Source organism: Sapajus apella, unplaced genomic scaffold (genome assembly GCF_009761245.1).
Source record: "Sapajus apella isolate SASKATOON/1434 unplaced genomic scaffold, GSC_monkey_1.0 scaffold22, whole genome shotgun sequence".
Lineage (NCBI taxonomy): Eukaryota > Metazoa > Chordata > Mammalia > Primates > Cebidae > Sapajus > Sapajus apella.
In genome coordinates this window covers 8852589-8867111 of record NW_022436962.1, presented here as the reverse complement: position 1 = coordinate 8867111, position 14523 = coordinate 8852589, and the positions used below count along the sequence as shown (strand labels likewise).

The window sequence follows — 14523 nt, the reverse complement described above, 5'->3', positions numbered from 1 at the left end:
TCCAGCGCCCGGAGAGCAGGTGCTCTGTGCTCTAGCTGACGGTTCTGCAAAAGCCAAGCTACCTTCCGCAGCTGCCTTCTTCCACCGGGAGACAGGATTACAGTAAGGACTCTGCTGCCCTCTCGCGGCCTCACCTGGGTATGGCTGCTGTCATTCAGACCGCTGGCGGCTCATCTGCTCCAAGCTATGGAAATCTCTCTCCTAATTGCCCTCGCCTGGAAAGTGCTCCAAAAGGCCTGGATGGGGGTAGATATCATTCCTCCTATCACAGCACTTAGGCCAGAGTTCGGATGCAAGGCCTGGTTCCATGTTGGATCCTGGAGGAAGAGGGCCTCAGGCCAAAGGGGAGGCCCAGCCTATGTAACCCTGAATGCTTGGTGTGGGGAGAGATGTGGTGGTTCCCACAAACACAGCCTAATCAACCAACACCAGACAGAATGGTTTGAAAATTTAGAGGATATTTATTTCTCAGGAAGGTGCACAACAGCTGGCAGGCACTGCTTTCCCTGCTCTAGGGGATTCTTCTCTCCTTTTCCAAGAAATCCCCTCTCTTCTTGGAAGTGCCCATGGGAGGCTTTGATGTGGAAAGAAACCATACACAACACTCCAGAGCCTTAAAAAAAATGAGCAACAACCTCCTCCACACGAATACACACTTACAAAATAAATAGACGGATAAAAGAGAGGCCACGCGCCTCCCATCCTGGCTATAGGGTGGCTTAGGGAGAGTGGGGCTGCGTGGCTCGGTCCCCCTTCTCCCAGCCAGGATTATCCAGAGACTAAATGGAATGGAAGTGCCCTGGCTTCGGAGAGAGGATGGGGCAGGACCTCTCCCGGTGCTCAGCAGGGAAGACGATGGGGGAATGGGTAGGAACAAATAAATAAATAAATAGAACCCAACAGCACTCCCAGAGGCCTAAGGGCTTAGGGTGAGGCTCAGGGGGCCCTGGGGCCTGTCTCCCTGAACATAGCAGATCCAGTACTGGCAGAAAGAACAGGAGGGAAAACTCAAGCCACACCTACCTGGCCGGCAGAGCCCAACCCCAGAAGGCGGCCTTAAATCAGCTCTACAGGGAGAAGGAGTCGGGGGCTGAGCTCCACGCTAGCTGTTCTGAGCCCGCTTTCTGGCCCTGGAGGTGCCCAATGGCTAGGGGCCCTCCCATCCCTGTGTTATCAGGGGCCAGCAGAGCCTCCTCCCTCACTCTCCTGCCTTCATCCTCACCATCTCCACAAGAGGAAACCGTAGCTGTCTCCAAGGTGGGCTCCTCCCTAGGAAAGCTGAGGCAGAGCCCTCGCCTATTCGTAGCGGCCTTCCTGACCTGGAGTATCCTGAGGGTCAGCTGGGAGAAGTCCTCGAGTAACTATAAATAATCAAAACAATCCAGTCCTGGTGTCCACCTCTGCTCCATTTGGCCACAGGTGCCCCCACTATCTCCAGCCAGGGCTGCATTCTAAGCTCCCTTCAGGCCAACAGGGAGAAAGTGTCAGACAGAAGCAAGTACAGAGAAGGGGGCAGGAGCTGCTGGAATGGACAGTTTGGGCAGGAGGCCAAACTGGACACACGGAGAAGTCCAAGGGTCCCTCCTGGAGAAGTGTGGCCAGCTGGGGGCCGGAGAGCACGGGGTCGGCGTGACTGGCCACTCAGCTGGGCAGCAACACGTGCTCCAGGAGGTAGGTGAGGGAGTCCCAGTGTTTCCAGAGGAGGAATAGGACAAGGACTAGGAGGGCGGTGCTGGTGATGCGCAGGCGTGTCTTCATGAGGGGCGTGATGAAGTTGGCGATGGTGGACACGAACACCAGCAACACGGCCATGAGCGCCAGGATCACGTTGATGAACTTGCCCAGGAGCGCCCGCGCATTGGCATTCTCCACGCCCTCCAGCTGCACCACCTGCTGCTGTTGCTGCTGCAGCTCCAGCTTGGTGACCCGGGTCAGGCAGGACTCCACGGCCTCCTGCGGGGGCAGAGGGGTTGGCATGTGGGCACTCCGGATGGGCAGGACCCCTAGGCTGAAGACCTACCTATCCCACTGAGAAGGTGCCTATAATGAAGTCCCCTCTCCAAAGGCCAGGAGGGGTGGAGGTTGACCAGCTGTAGCTGGGAGCAGAGCCCTTTAAGGATGTCTCTTCGGGTAGGATGCTAGGAAACGAGGGTCTTGATTACTAGGGAAGGAGAGGAGCTGGCCCAATCCCAGCTCCCTCTTGAGGCCAGCTAGAGCCTAGGAACTCCAATTATTCATTTGCAAGGCTGCCATCAAAGAGGTGGGGGGTATGGTGGCCCCAGCCCTGTCAGCTTGCCTCTGCACAGTGCATGCCCTCCGCCTCAGGCCTGCCTTGCTCGTCTCCACCCCGCCCCTGTTATGCTGCCCCCTTCATCCACATGCCTATCTGCCCCAGCCAACAGGCTGGCCTGTGTCCATCATGCCCCACGTGACAAGAACCCTAACCCTCTGGCTGCTGCCAGCTCTACCAGCACATCTGGGGCCTCCCAAGCTTGCCCTGGCCATACCTGGATGTCCCGCGCCCTCTCGTAAGACTGATAGGCCACCTTCTCCTCCATGCTGGCCAGCTCCTGCTTCAGGTTCGTCATCTCGTTCTGGTGAAGCTCTGTCAGGTCGTTGAGCTGCTCCTCCAGCCGTTCATACCTGGCGGAGAGAGAGTGATACCAGTCCTGGCTCCCCAGGCCTCCCTTCTCTCCCACGGTTGATTCATTCATTCTCTCAGTAAACAATGACTCAGCCCACCCGCCTTGTCCAGCTCTGCTCTGTTCTAATTTTAACAGCAACAACAATAGAAGCTATTATTTACACAGCACTTCTTTTTTTGTTTTTTGAGACGGAGTCTTGTTCCGTCACCCAGGCTGGAGTGTAGTTGCGCGATTTTGGCTCACTGCAACCCCCGCCTCCCAGGTTCAGGCGATTCTCCTGCCTGAGCCTCCTGAGCAGCTGGGATTACAGATGCAGGACACCACGGCCAGCTAATTTTTTGTATTTTTTTTTTGAGACGGAGTTTCGCTCTTGTTACCCAGGCTGGAGTGCAATGGTGCGATCTCGGCTCACCGCAACCTCCGCCTCCCAGGTTCAGGCAATTCTCCTGCCTCAACCTCCTGAGTAGCTGGGATTACAGGCACGCGCCACCATGCCCAGCTAATTTTTTGTATTTTTAGTAGAGAGGCTTTCACCACATTGGCCAGGCTGGTCTTGAACTCCTGACCTTGTGATCCACCTACCTCAGCCTCCAAAAGTGCTGAGATTACAGGCATGAGTCACCATGCCCGGCCCACAGCACTTCTTAGGTGCAGGCACTGTGCTAAGCATTTTACCTACATGACCTCATAGGATCCTCTCCACAATCCCATGAGGTTGGTGCCAGGGTCATCTCCATTTTACAGAGGAGAAGACTGAGACATGGAGGCTGAGGAGCCTGCCTAGGATCACACAGCTCATGAAGGGAGCAGTTAAGGATTGGCCAACTTCTACCTGGGCTCTTAAGCCCTGGGCTCAGATGCTGTCTGGGTATCAGGGATACATGAATGCAGAGCACACAGTTCTGGCTCTGAAGGCACAAAATAGCATAAGATGACTATTATGTGAGGAGTGGTTAGTTTTTAGATGGGGTTCCCCTTCCGTTTTCTAAACCTTCAAATATATGGAGAAAAAGGGAAAGTGGTAGCTAAGGAAAAGATCCCCCCCAAGCCCAGGGAGTGAGCAGCAAGTGCTGCAGAAGCACAGAGCAAAGGGCTGCACAGAGCGGGAGGGAGACAGAGAAGGAGGCGCTGAGAGACGCTAGTTCCAGGCTGCCCCCAGGAGCTCTGGCTGGAGGTTCAAGCTTCCCCAGCTACACATTCACACGCTTCAGCTTTCCGAGTCTGGACTCACTATATCTTTACCACCCTAAGAAGGAGGGATTCATGTCATCCCCACTTCAGGGACTAGGAAACCAGGTGCAGAGAATGCTAACTAGCTTGTTCAAGGCACGCAATAAATAACACATCTCAGATTTGGACCCAGGTGATCTGGCTCCAGAGTATCTCCAGATGACAGGAAAGTAGCTGGTCCCTGCCTCAGTTTCCCCTTCTCTACACTAACCACGTAATCCAGGTAAGGATGCTCAAAGCATCCTGAGACAGGCAGAACCTCCCTTTCACAGGTCCCACAATTCCATCTTCCAGCTGCCCTGACCGGTCTGCAGAAAGGCTGCTCAGGGGGCCAGGTGCGGTGGCTCACGCCTGTCATCCCAGCACTTTGGGAAGCCAAAGCGGGCAGATCATTTGAGGTCAGGAGATTGAGACCAGCCTGGCCAACGTGGAGAAAGCCTGTCTCTACTAGAAATACAAAATATCAGCCAGGCGTGGTCATGCATGCCTGTAATCCCAGCTACTTGGGAGGCTGAGGAAGAATTGCTTGAACCCGGGAGGCGGAGGTTGCAGTGAGCTGAAATTGTACCACTGCACTCCAGCCTGGGCAACAGATTCCATCTCCAAAAAAAAAAAAAGAAAAGCAAAAAGCCTCTTCAGGGCCTCTTGCTGGCCCCTTCCAGCTGCCAGGACGCTGCAGATGCTCCCCTGACTGCCTCTACACCCGGGGTCTGAAACCCAGTGCTCCTCGCCTCATCCCAGGTCCGACTGGGCTGCAGGACGGGCTGGGCAGGCACCTACCTGTAGCGCTCCTCCTGCAGGCACTGTGTCATGTAGGTGTAGTCCCTCTGCAGCTGAGTCTTCAGGTCTTCCATGGAGTCCTCCAGGTGAGACTGTCCCTCCTTGATCTCCCGTAGCTCTTCCAGCAGAGCGTCCAGGTTTCCAGGAGCGCCATACAGTGCATTGGACTTAGGGCTCCCCAGCGCCCCGCCGGGCCCAGCCCCGGAGTTGCTGCCTGCTCCAGCCGAGCTGGCGCTGGCGCTGGAGCACTCATCGTCGCTGCCATACTTGGGGCTGGACACGAGCGTGGCGCTGCCGCTCAGCACCCGGGCTGCCTCCTCCGGGGGCCCATCTTCCAGAGGGTCCTTCAGGTGGGCGATGTTGTCAGCACTGCCAAACTTGTTGCGGATGAGGCTGGCAAACTCCCGAGGCTTGGACACCACAGCGGTGTGGGTGGCCTGCGAGAGGCCGGAGAGGCTGCCCTTGACACCCTCCACCACGCCGCCCCCAAAGCCACTGATGCCCGCGCGCACATTGGCGCCCACGTCCTTCAGCCCTTGCTGCATGTCCCGCAGCACGTCCTTGGGCTGCCTCGATGGCCCGTTCTGCTCAATCTCCTTCAGGCGCCGGCGGTAGTGCTCCAGCTTCTTGTGCAGCTGGGCAATGGTCTGGGCTGACTTCTGGTTCTTCTTCTCGAACACCTGCTTGATCCGTGACACCTGCTGCTTGTCTGCATTGTTGGCCAGCTTCAGGTACTCCGCCACATTGTCGTCGCGAGCCTCCTGCTCGATCTTGATCTGCTCGGTGATCTTCAGGATCTTCTGGTGCAGGTGGTCAATGGCAGCCTTGGTCCGCTGGGGGTCCGGTGCCCCATCCGGCACGTCCAGGCTGATGGGGCCATCAGTGTCACCATGGCCGGTGGGGAGGCTCAGGGCCACCAGGTCTCCCTTGTCGACCTGGGGAAAGAGGCAGGCAGAGGATGCATGGGTAAACCCTGAGACCATAGGAGTGTCCCTGGACACCTCTGGACTTGGTTTTTCTACCTGGAAAATGGAGGCAGGAGTCCAAAAGAAGACAACCACCACAAGAACAGTATTCCCTGACAGCTGCACACTAGCTTGCCACTTACACAGGGCCCTCACATCTGCTCTCTACCAAATCCCCACGGCACCCCCAAAATGCAGTCTAGGCAGAGCTGCCCCTCTTTTGGCCCAGGAGGGTCAAGCAAGTTGTTCAGGGACACGTGGCCAGGAAATGACAGAACCTCCAGCCCAGAACGCTTTTATTTATTTACTTATTTTTATTTTATTTTTTTGAGACAGAGTTTCACTCTTGTTGCCCAGGCTGGAGTGAAGTGGAGTGATCTCAGCTCACGGCAACTTCTGCCTCCCAGGTTCAAGCAATTCTCCTGCCTCAGCCTCCCAAGTAGCTGGGATTACAGGCATGAGCCACCATGCCTGGCTAATTTTGTATTTTTAATAGATATGGGGCTTCTCCATGTTGGTCAGGCTGGTCTCAAACTCCCAACCTCAGGTAATCCACCTGCCTTGGCCCCCAAAGTGCTGGGATTACAGGCGTGAGCCATCACACTTGGCCTCTTTATTTGATTATTTGTTTATTTATTTGAGACAGAGTCTTGCTCTGTTGTCCAGGCTGGAGTGCAGTAGCGTGATCTTGGCTCACTGCACTCTCTATCTCCCTGGTTCAAGGGGTTCTCCTGCCTCAGCCTCCTGAGAAGAAATAGGCATCCACCACCATGCCTGGCTAATTTTTGTATTTTTAGTAGAGACGGGGTTTCACCGTGCTGGCCAGGCTGGTCTCAAACTCCTGACCTCAAGTGATCTGCCTGCCTTGGCCTCCCAAAGTACTGGGATTACAGGTGTGAGCCACCATGCCCAGCCCCAGCCCCCAGAACTCTTAAAGCTCTAGCACATGAGCCAAGCAAGTCTGAGGCCTCGCCGGAGTCATGGGGTTGGATTTCTGAGGAATGAGACTAACTTTGTCTCTTGACTCAGCTGCCTCTTAAGGCTCCTGCCTTGAGGAGGCCTCTCCCTCGGGGCTGACCAACGCCTATACTTGGCGCTCTGCCTGCCTGTCCTCACCATCCCATCCTCGCTAATACAGCTCGGCGGGCCACCCTGCCTCTGCCAACACTTCTCCCGGGCCTTCCATTACCTTCCAGCTCTCCAGAGTCATCGGTAACCTTTTCCGCTTCATAATGGTGGGAGTCCCCACTCCTTCCCAGTCTCCCAGAATTGGGAGAGGAGCATGCCCCACTCCCACCCTGCTGGCCAGGTCCCCGAGGACTAAAGCCGCAGAAGTAACTCACAGGCCAAGGGAAGCAGGGACCAGTTTGGGGCCTGAGGCTACCAGCCGCCCAGCTTTGCAGAGGGTGAATGCACAGGAAGGAAATGACAGTCCCCTTCACTCCCCACCAGGCAGGCAGGCTTCCCGAGCACATCAGGGTGGCACCAAAGTCGGAGAGACAAGGAGAGGAGAAGAGAGACTAAGAGAGCATGAGGGGGAGGGAAAGAAAGGAAGGAAGGGTCATAGAAGATAGGAAAGATGGGATATGCACAGTGGGCTGAAAGCGGGCAGGCCTGCACCCTGCTCCCCTGCCACCTGGTTGCCCTCAGCCTGTTGGAGGATCTTTCTGTCCACAGCTGAGTCCCCAGTGTCTTATCATCATGCAACAACGGAAGCAGCAGGAAATGGCTCAACCCCATGTATTTTTACACACAGCACACCCCAAACAAGGCTGGGTCAGAACATTCGCTCTTAGTGTATATGGGAGGGGACAGGGGTGTGGTCAGATACATGTAAGGGAAGGGGTTAAACACAAAGAAAGTGGCCCAGTCACACGCACCGGAACTGGGAACGGCCACTGCCGATTACAGGCAGAAGTCACTTGGCCTGATTCTGCCAAGATGCAAAGTTATTGGAAAACACGACTGAAAACAACAGCCCTGCCAAGCTCAGGAGCCAGGGGAGGGTGGTTCCTCTGTGGGCTTCCATTGGGCCCTTTCCAGGTCACACTTCCCCCTGGGATGCTGGGGACAACCACAACCCCTTCCCTAATCTCTCCTGAAGTCGGGACTTCCCTCTTACGTTTGCTGTGGGTCTCTCTCCTCCCCTCTGCCCTCCCGGCAGGTGTTCATACCTTCAGGACTCTGCTTCTCAGAATTTCGGACCTTTCATTCCCCACAGTCTCCTTTGGTGATCTGCTCCAAGGTCTAAGTGTCCCAGTTGTGTGACTTACAGCCCTACCCTGCAATTAGGCTGCTTCCTTCTGCCTTGTTCCCTGCAGTGACAGCAAAAAGCCCATCTCTCCATTTACCTGACCTTCAGTGTCCTCACCGATAAAACGGGGGTAATCACAGCTACTCTCAGGTCTTTTGTGAGGGCTATACAAGATGATGTCTGGCAAGTACTCCGCACAGTGCCAAGCATACAGAAGGCGCCCAGTAAATGCCAAGTCTGGATCTAGGCAGCATAATCCCTTTCTTCTCCTGGGAGAAAAAAACTGCCTGCAATTAAGCTGGCCTAAATATATTTCAGAAATTATACCAACAAATTTACTCTGTATGATAACTACACAAAACTAAGTTTTTTGCTTTCTGGAGACAGTCTCACTCTGTCACCCAGGCTGGAGTGCAGTGGGGCCATCTCAGCTCACTGCAACCTCTGCCTCCCAGGTTCAAGTGATTCTCCTGCCTCAGCCTCCCAAGCAGCTGGGATTACAGGCATGAGCCACCATACCCAGCTAATTTTTTATTTTTTTTTTGAGATGGAGTTTCACTCTTGTTGCTCAGGCTGGAGTGTAATGGCATGATCTCAGCTCACCACAACCTCCACCTCTCAGGTTCAAGCAATTTTCCTGCCTCAGCCTCCCAAGTAGCTGAGATTACAGGCATGTGCTAACACGCCCGTCTAATTTTGTATTTATTTTTAGTAGAGACAGAGTTTCTCCATGTTGGTCAGGCTGGTCTTGAACTTCCGACCTCAGGTGACCCACCCACCTCAGCCTCCCAAAATGCTGGGATTACGGATGTGAGTCACCGCGCCTAGCCAATTTTTTTGTACTCTTAGTAGAGACGGAGTTTCTCCATGCTGTCCAGGTTGCTCTTGGACTCCTGACCTCAGGTGACCCACCCACCTCAGCCTCCCAAAGTGCTGGGATTACAGGTGTGAGCCACCGTGCCCAGTCCAAAATTAAGTTTTATAGGTAACACACGACCTTTGATGTTAAAGAACCTAGCTTTCTTATAAAGCTGCTGCCCTTTCCACAGATGACCAACTCTCTTTCACTCTCTCCTGGGAGAAAGAATATCTAGAAAATGGGCTCTGCGTCTGGCTACATCACTGCCATTTGCTCATCTTTGTCACACGGAGAGACTGTCCCACCGACTCAGGGGGAGTGGGAGGAGCTAAGGAGAAATAGATGTGAAATGCTGTGAAAAGCAAAAGTGCTTCAGGACTATCCAGGAAAAAGCAAACTCCATCTGCCACGGCTCCTTCCTGGCAGCTTCGCCCTCCCCTCCCTTCATTTGGCATCTTTCTGCCTTACCAATGGAAAAGCAGAGTTGAGGCTGGTTGTGAAATCCCCATTAATGAGAGAAGAGATACTCCTGGGAAAAACAGCTGGGGCCTGATGGTGGGTGCAGAGAGGCCTGGGCTGAAATCCTGGCCCCCTTGCCCACCCCTCTTCTCTACCCTAGGACCCAGACTGGAGCCTAAGAGTCCTGCAGCAGTACACCAGCTCCTTCCGTGCCTCCATGGAGGCCTGGACACCTCCTTGGTGACATGAAGGTCTGCAATGCCTGGATTGAGTGGGTCAGTCTCTAGTCACAGAATATATCCCCAATTTATTCTCCTCCCTGTGGAGGACTCAGCCCCACTGCCTTTCAGAAATGTGGCATATTTTGCCTATGGGCTCTGGGCTCTTCTCTTTTCCTCACATTCTAAATGCCTTGGACAAAGGATTAGGATGAGAATTACAGTTGGCCTTCTGTATCTGAGAATTCCACGTCCATGGATTCAACCAGCCATGGATGAAAATATTAATAATGCAAATTTTAAAATATAGGGGCCAGGCGCAGTGGTTCACACCTGTAATCCCAGCACTTTGGGAGGCCGAGGCAGGAGGATCACCTGAGGTCAGGAGTTCGAGACTACCCTCACTAACGTGGAGAAACCCCATCTCTACTAAAAATACAAAAAATTAGCTGGGCGTGATGGCATGTAATCAGGATTACATGCCTGTAATCCCAGCTACTCAGGAGGCTGAGGCAGGAGAATCGCTTGAACCTGGGAGGTAGAGGTTGCTGTGGGCTGAGATCAAGCCATTGCACTCCAGTCTGGGCAACAAGAGTGAAACTCCGTCTCAAAAAAAAAATTAGTCGGATGTGGTGGTGCAGTCCTGTAGTTCCAGGTACTCAGGAGGCTGAGGCAGAAGAATCACTCGAACCCGGGAGGCAGAGGTTGCAGTGAGCTGAGATTGTGCCACTGCATTCCAGCCTGGGTGACAAAGTGAGACTCCTTCTCAACAACAACAATAACAACAAAAGGCTGGGCACAGTGGCTCACACCTATAATCCCAGCACTTCGGGAAGCCAAAGCAGGTGGATCACGAGGTCAGGAGATCAAGATCATCCTGGCCAACACAGTGAAACCGTATCTCTACTAAAAGCACAAAAAAAATTAGCTGGGCATGGTGGCACATGCCTGTAATCCCAGCTGCTGGGGAGGCTGAGGCAGGAAAATTGCTTGAACCCGGGAGGCAGAAGCTGCAGTGAGACAAGATCACGCCACTGTACTCCAGCCTGGGCGACAGATTAAGACTCCATCTCAAAAAAAAAAAAAAAAAAAAAAAAAACCACTTATAAAGCCAGCACAGCGAAATCTCCAGTCTTCCCCACTGGAGGTACCCTTAATCCCACTGGTCTCCATGCAGACTTCACTTGCCCACCCCAGTCTCTTCGTGTGCTTAAGGGTGTGTGTGTACATGCATGCATGTGTGCAAACCTGGGAACCAGGGAAAGAAGTGGTTTGTGTGTGTTGGGGGGGGGGACTTGTGGGAACACTCTGTGGGAGACACTAAGACTCTGTCTGTGGTTTTTGCTTTCAAGGCTGGAACACCTCAGCAACCACTTCCACCTGAATTAATTCCCTTCAAAGTAACTCCCCCTGCCAACCAGAGACTTTTACTATGGACTCACCACAAGAGTCTAATCCAGAGACTGAGCTCATCCCTGCTTGCAGCCTGGAGCCCAACCTCAGGAAAGTATCTAAGAGCTTCCTCCCCACACCAGCCTCCTCTGTAGATCCCACAGCCCCCACCCCACCATCAGAGAAGCAAAGAAGGAGGCGGGGATGTAGGCAGTTTGCCTGGAGCCCTAGCCTGCACTGAGACCTCCTCAAATCAGCGATGGGGTAGCCTCACTTTGGTGCAAACCTCCCATGTATCTCACTCGGATCTACCCTCATCACACACAGGCTGACCAAACCCAGGAAAGGTTATTTCAAAGTTTGGAGAACAAGGGAAACATCCTGCATGCTAACAGGAAATACCAGACATCCCCCCATCCTTCCCCTCCAGGATCTTTAGTACCTACCCCTATCCCTGGGGGGAACCCAGACCTCCAGATCCCTGAGAGGCTGAGCCATCTAGTTACAACTCTGAGAAGCAGAGTTGGAACTGGCTGGGAAGTCTCCAGGAATGAAAGAAGAGACACTCCTGGGCCTGGTGTGTGGAGGAGTGGCCACGGGCCAGGGTCCTGGTCCTCTTGCCAGCCCCTCTTCTCTACCCTAGGGTCAAGATTCCAGCCTGGGAGTCCTGCAGCAGGACACCGGCTTTTTCCTGTCCTTTACAGAGGCTTAAAACGCCTGGGATCTGCTGGTGGGTCTCCAATCACAGAACCTCACTTTGCTCCTGTGAGCAAATGAGGGAGCTGGCGTGTGGAGGAAGGTGGGGAGCTCTCCATGCCCTGCCTTCCCTGGCACATGTACCCAGGGTGACAGCTCCCTTTCAGGTCTCGATGGAGACAGGGCAATCAAGGTAAAGAGAGCCAAGGAGCTGGCAGACAGATAGGGAGAGGTACAAAGAGGGATTATGCTTTAACAAAGGAAAGATAATTAGTGAACAAGAAGAAAAAGATGAGAAAGCCGTTCAGAATGCTGGAACAGGACAGAGGGTGTGAAAAGGAGAAAGATTTGCCAAAAAGAACAGCAATGAGACAGGACCCAGGGCCCATGAAAGGTAAAGGAAATGGCTTTAACATTGGAGTTGGGCACTGATTTAGATCCTGGCTCTGTCACTCACCAGCTGAGAGCCCTTGGATATGTCATTATCCGCTCTGAGACTTTCTCATCTGGAAAGGGGTAATTCTACCTACTTCCAAGAGACATCAGGATGATGAGATGAATCACTGCGAGTAAAGGGCATAAAGCAGGTGCTTTGAAACAAATTCGAACAAATTAAGAGATGCTTCACACTTTTAGAATGACTATAATACTTTTTTTTTTTTGAGATAGGTTCTTGCTCTGTGGCCCGGGCTGGAGTGCAATGGTATGCTCATGGCTCACTGCAGCCTCAACATCCCAGGCTTAAGCAATCCTCCCCGCTCAGCCTCCTAAGTAGCTGAGACCACAGGCATGAGTCACTGAGCCTGGCCTCTAATAATTTTTAAAAAGGAAATAAGTGGGCTGCACACAGCGGCTCACACCTGTGGTCTCAGCGCTTCTGGAAGTCAAAATGGGAAGATCACTTGAACCCAGGAGTTTAAGACCAGCCTGGGCAACTCAGCAAGACCCTGTCTCTACAAAAAAATTTAAAAACTGCCAGGTGTGGTGGTGCATGCCTGTTGTCAGGAAAGTGAGGCTGGAGGATGGCTTGAGCCCAGGAGTTCGAGGCTGCAGTTAGCCGTGATCACACCACTGCACTCCAGCCTGGGCAACAGAGCAAGACCCTGCTTCAAAAAAAAAAAAAAAAAAAAAAAAAAAAAGAAAAAAAGTGTGTTGGTGAGTGTGTGCAAATTGGAAGCTTTATGCAACGTACCTAAAATGACACAGCTAACGTGGAAAAGTTTGGGAGTTCCTCAAAAGTTAACATAGAATTACTATATGACCCAGCAATTCTATTCCTAGATATTTTCAATTCCCAAAAGAATCGAAAATGAGTATTCAATACTCATTTGTACACAGATGCTCACAGCAGCAATGTTCACAACAGCCAAAAGGTGGACACAACTCAGATGTCCACTAACTGATGAACGGGTCAACAAAATGTGGTATTTCCTGTAACGAGACACTATTTGGTCATAAAAGAAACAAAGTGCTGATAATGCTCCAACATGGATGAACCTCAAAAACATTATGCTCAGTGAAAGAAGCCAGATGAGAAAGGCCATTATGAATGATTCCATTATATGAAATATCCAGAATAGTTAAATCCACAGACAGAAAGCTGATTAGCGGCTGCCAGGGGGCTGCGGTGGGGGTGGGAGAGCAATGCGGAGTGACGGCTTAATGGGTGCAGGGTTTCCTTGGGGCTGCTGAAAGTGTTTAATGAGTAGATGTTTGAAAACTGGGTGTGGAAGGCCAGGGTCCTCCACTGGCCTGGGCCGAAGCTCCCACCACTGTCCCACTACAGAGTCGGTCTGTGGGAGGGTCTCTGGGTCCTTCACCTCCCTGTGTCATGTTAGTAGAGCAGCGGCTCTTCCTAACACACTCCCAATCCCCCTGACCTGCAGCTGGTTGACTAAAAAGAGCAGGACAGACACTCAACCCCCAGTCACTAGCACGCAGAAATGCCCAGGGTTCCCCAGCCCAGAGCCAGGCACAGGTGGGCTACACAGGCACCACTGTTCCCCTCTCCAAACCATCACAAAGTCCTGTTTGGCCCATGCCACCCAGCTGTCTGTCCATGCCCCGCCACCAGCACCACACCTGGAGTTGTGGCCCCCACACCATGACCTCCTCACCCCCCTCTCCTGCCTGAGACAGGCTGGCCACTCCACAGGTGTCTGACTCCAGATTAATCCCTGTGAAAGTGCTGGGCAAGCTCTAAGACGAGGAGAACTGTGGAGGGAGAGTCATGATCCCCATCCACACCTGACTGGCCCCTGCTCAGGGAGCTACCAGCCAGGGCCATACATCTCACGCTACACAAAGGTTGAGGGTTAAGAAGTGCTGATGAATGTTCTGGATGAGCCAGAGCTGGGATGTTCTCTCAAGTGTCCAAGACCCAACTTTCCCTATTCCTGCTCCAGTGAGATCTACCCTCGGCCTAATGCACACCTGGGGGAACCCCTCCACATGGCCTTGGTGGCACCCGAGACGTGTCCCTCTGGCCCCTTTCACAACACTCAATGAAGCTGGATTAGGCTCTCTGCCAGGTTATAAGGAGCTGCCGGATCAGGGCTTCCCAGCCCTGGCTTTCCTGGGGCTCCCGCCTCCTCCTGGGGCCTGAACTCAGTGTCCTTGTGTCAACCCGGCCCTGGACATGGGACACCGCTGCTTCTGGTGTCCCAGCAGCCTGGATCTCTGAAATCTGGGAGGCACACAGTAAACACTGTTGGGACAGAAAGTATCCAGGCTTAAGTGAAGCTGTCTGGAGGGAGGGGAAGGGCACTAGCTATGTACGCTGGGAAATGTGAATCGTAGTTCTCTTTCTTCAGTAATGTAAATGCATTAAGCAATTTTCAAGATGGACCACAGAAACAGCTGCCACTTGCAAGAAATATGTGCTCCACACCTGTGCTCCCAGCTGCATGAGAGATCTGTACCTCTGACCCTCCTCTCCCGAGGCAGGCAGCATCTTTCCAGATTCACAAAGAGCCCCTATTAGGATCCCCACAGCTGGCTGACAGGGAGGAAGGGGCCTTCTCAT

The 14523-nt window shown here is 53.2% G+C and overlaps 1 protein-coding gene across 8 annotated transcripts in view; it reads right to left on the bottom strand.

Annotated features, from left to right (window-relative positions):
- Positions 1 to 438: 438 nt before the first annotated feature.
- Positions 439 to 14523, bottom strand: part of TMCC2 (transmembrane and coiled-coil domain family 2) — a 46470-nt gene continuing 32385 nt past the window's right edge. For 7 of the 8 annotated variants that reach the window (XM_032288947.1, XM_032288950.1, XM_032288949.1 and 4 more), the window contains 3 exons: positions 4656 to 5590; positions 2508 to 2643; positions 439 to 1953 (listed from right to left, as the gene is read on the bottom strand). In XM_032288947.1, the coding sequence (XP_032144838.1) occupies positions 1642 to 1953; positions 2508 to 2643; positions 4656 to 5590 (1383 nt within the window). In that variant the 3' untranslated portion in view covers positions 439 to 1641. Of the gene's footprint in view, positions 1954 to 2507; positions 2644 to 4655; positions 5591 to 6809; positions 6948 to 14523 lie in introns of those variants that run through there. The other variant, XM_032288952.1, reaches the window with a different exon arrangement.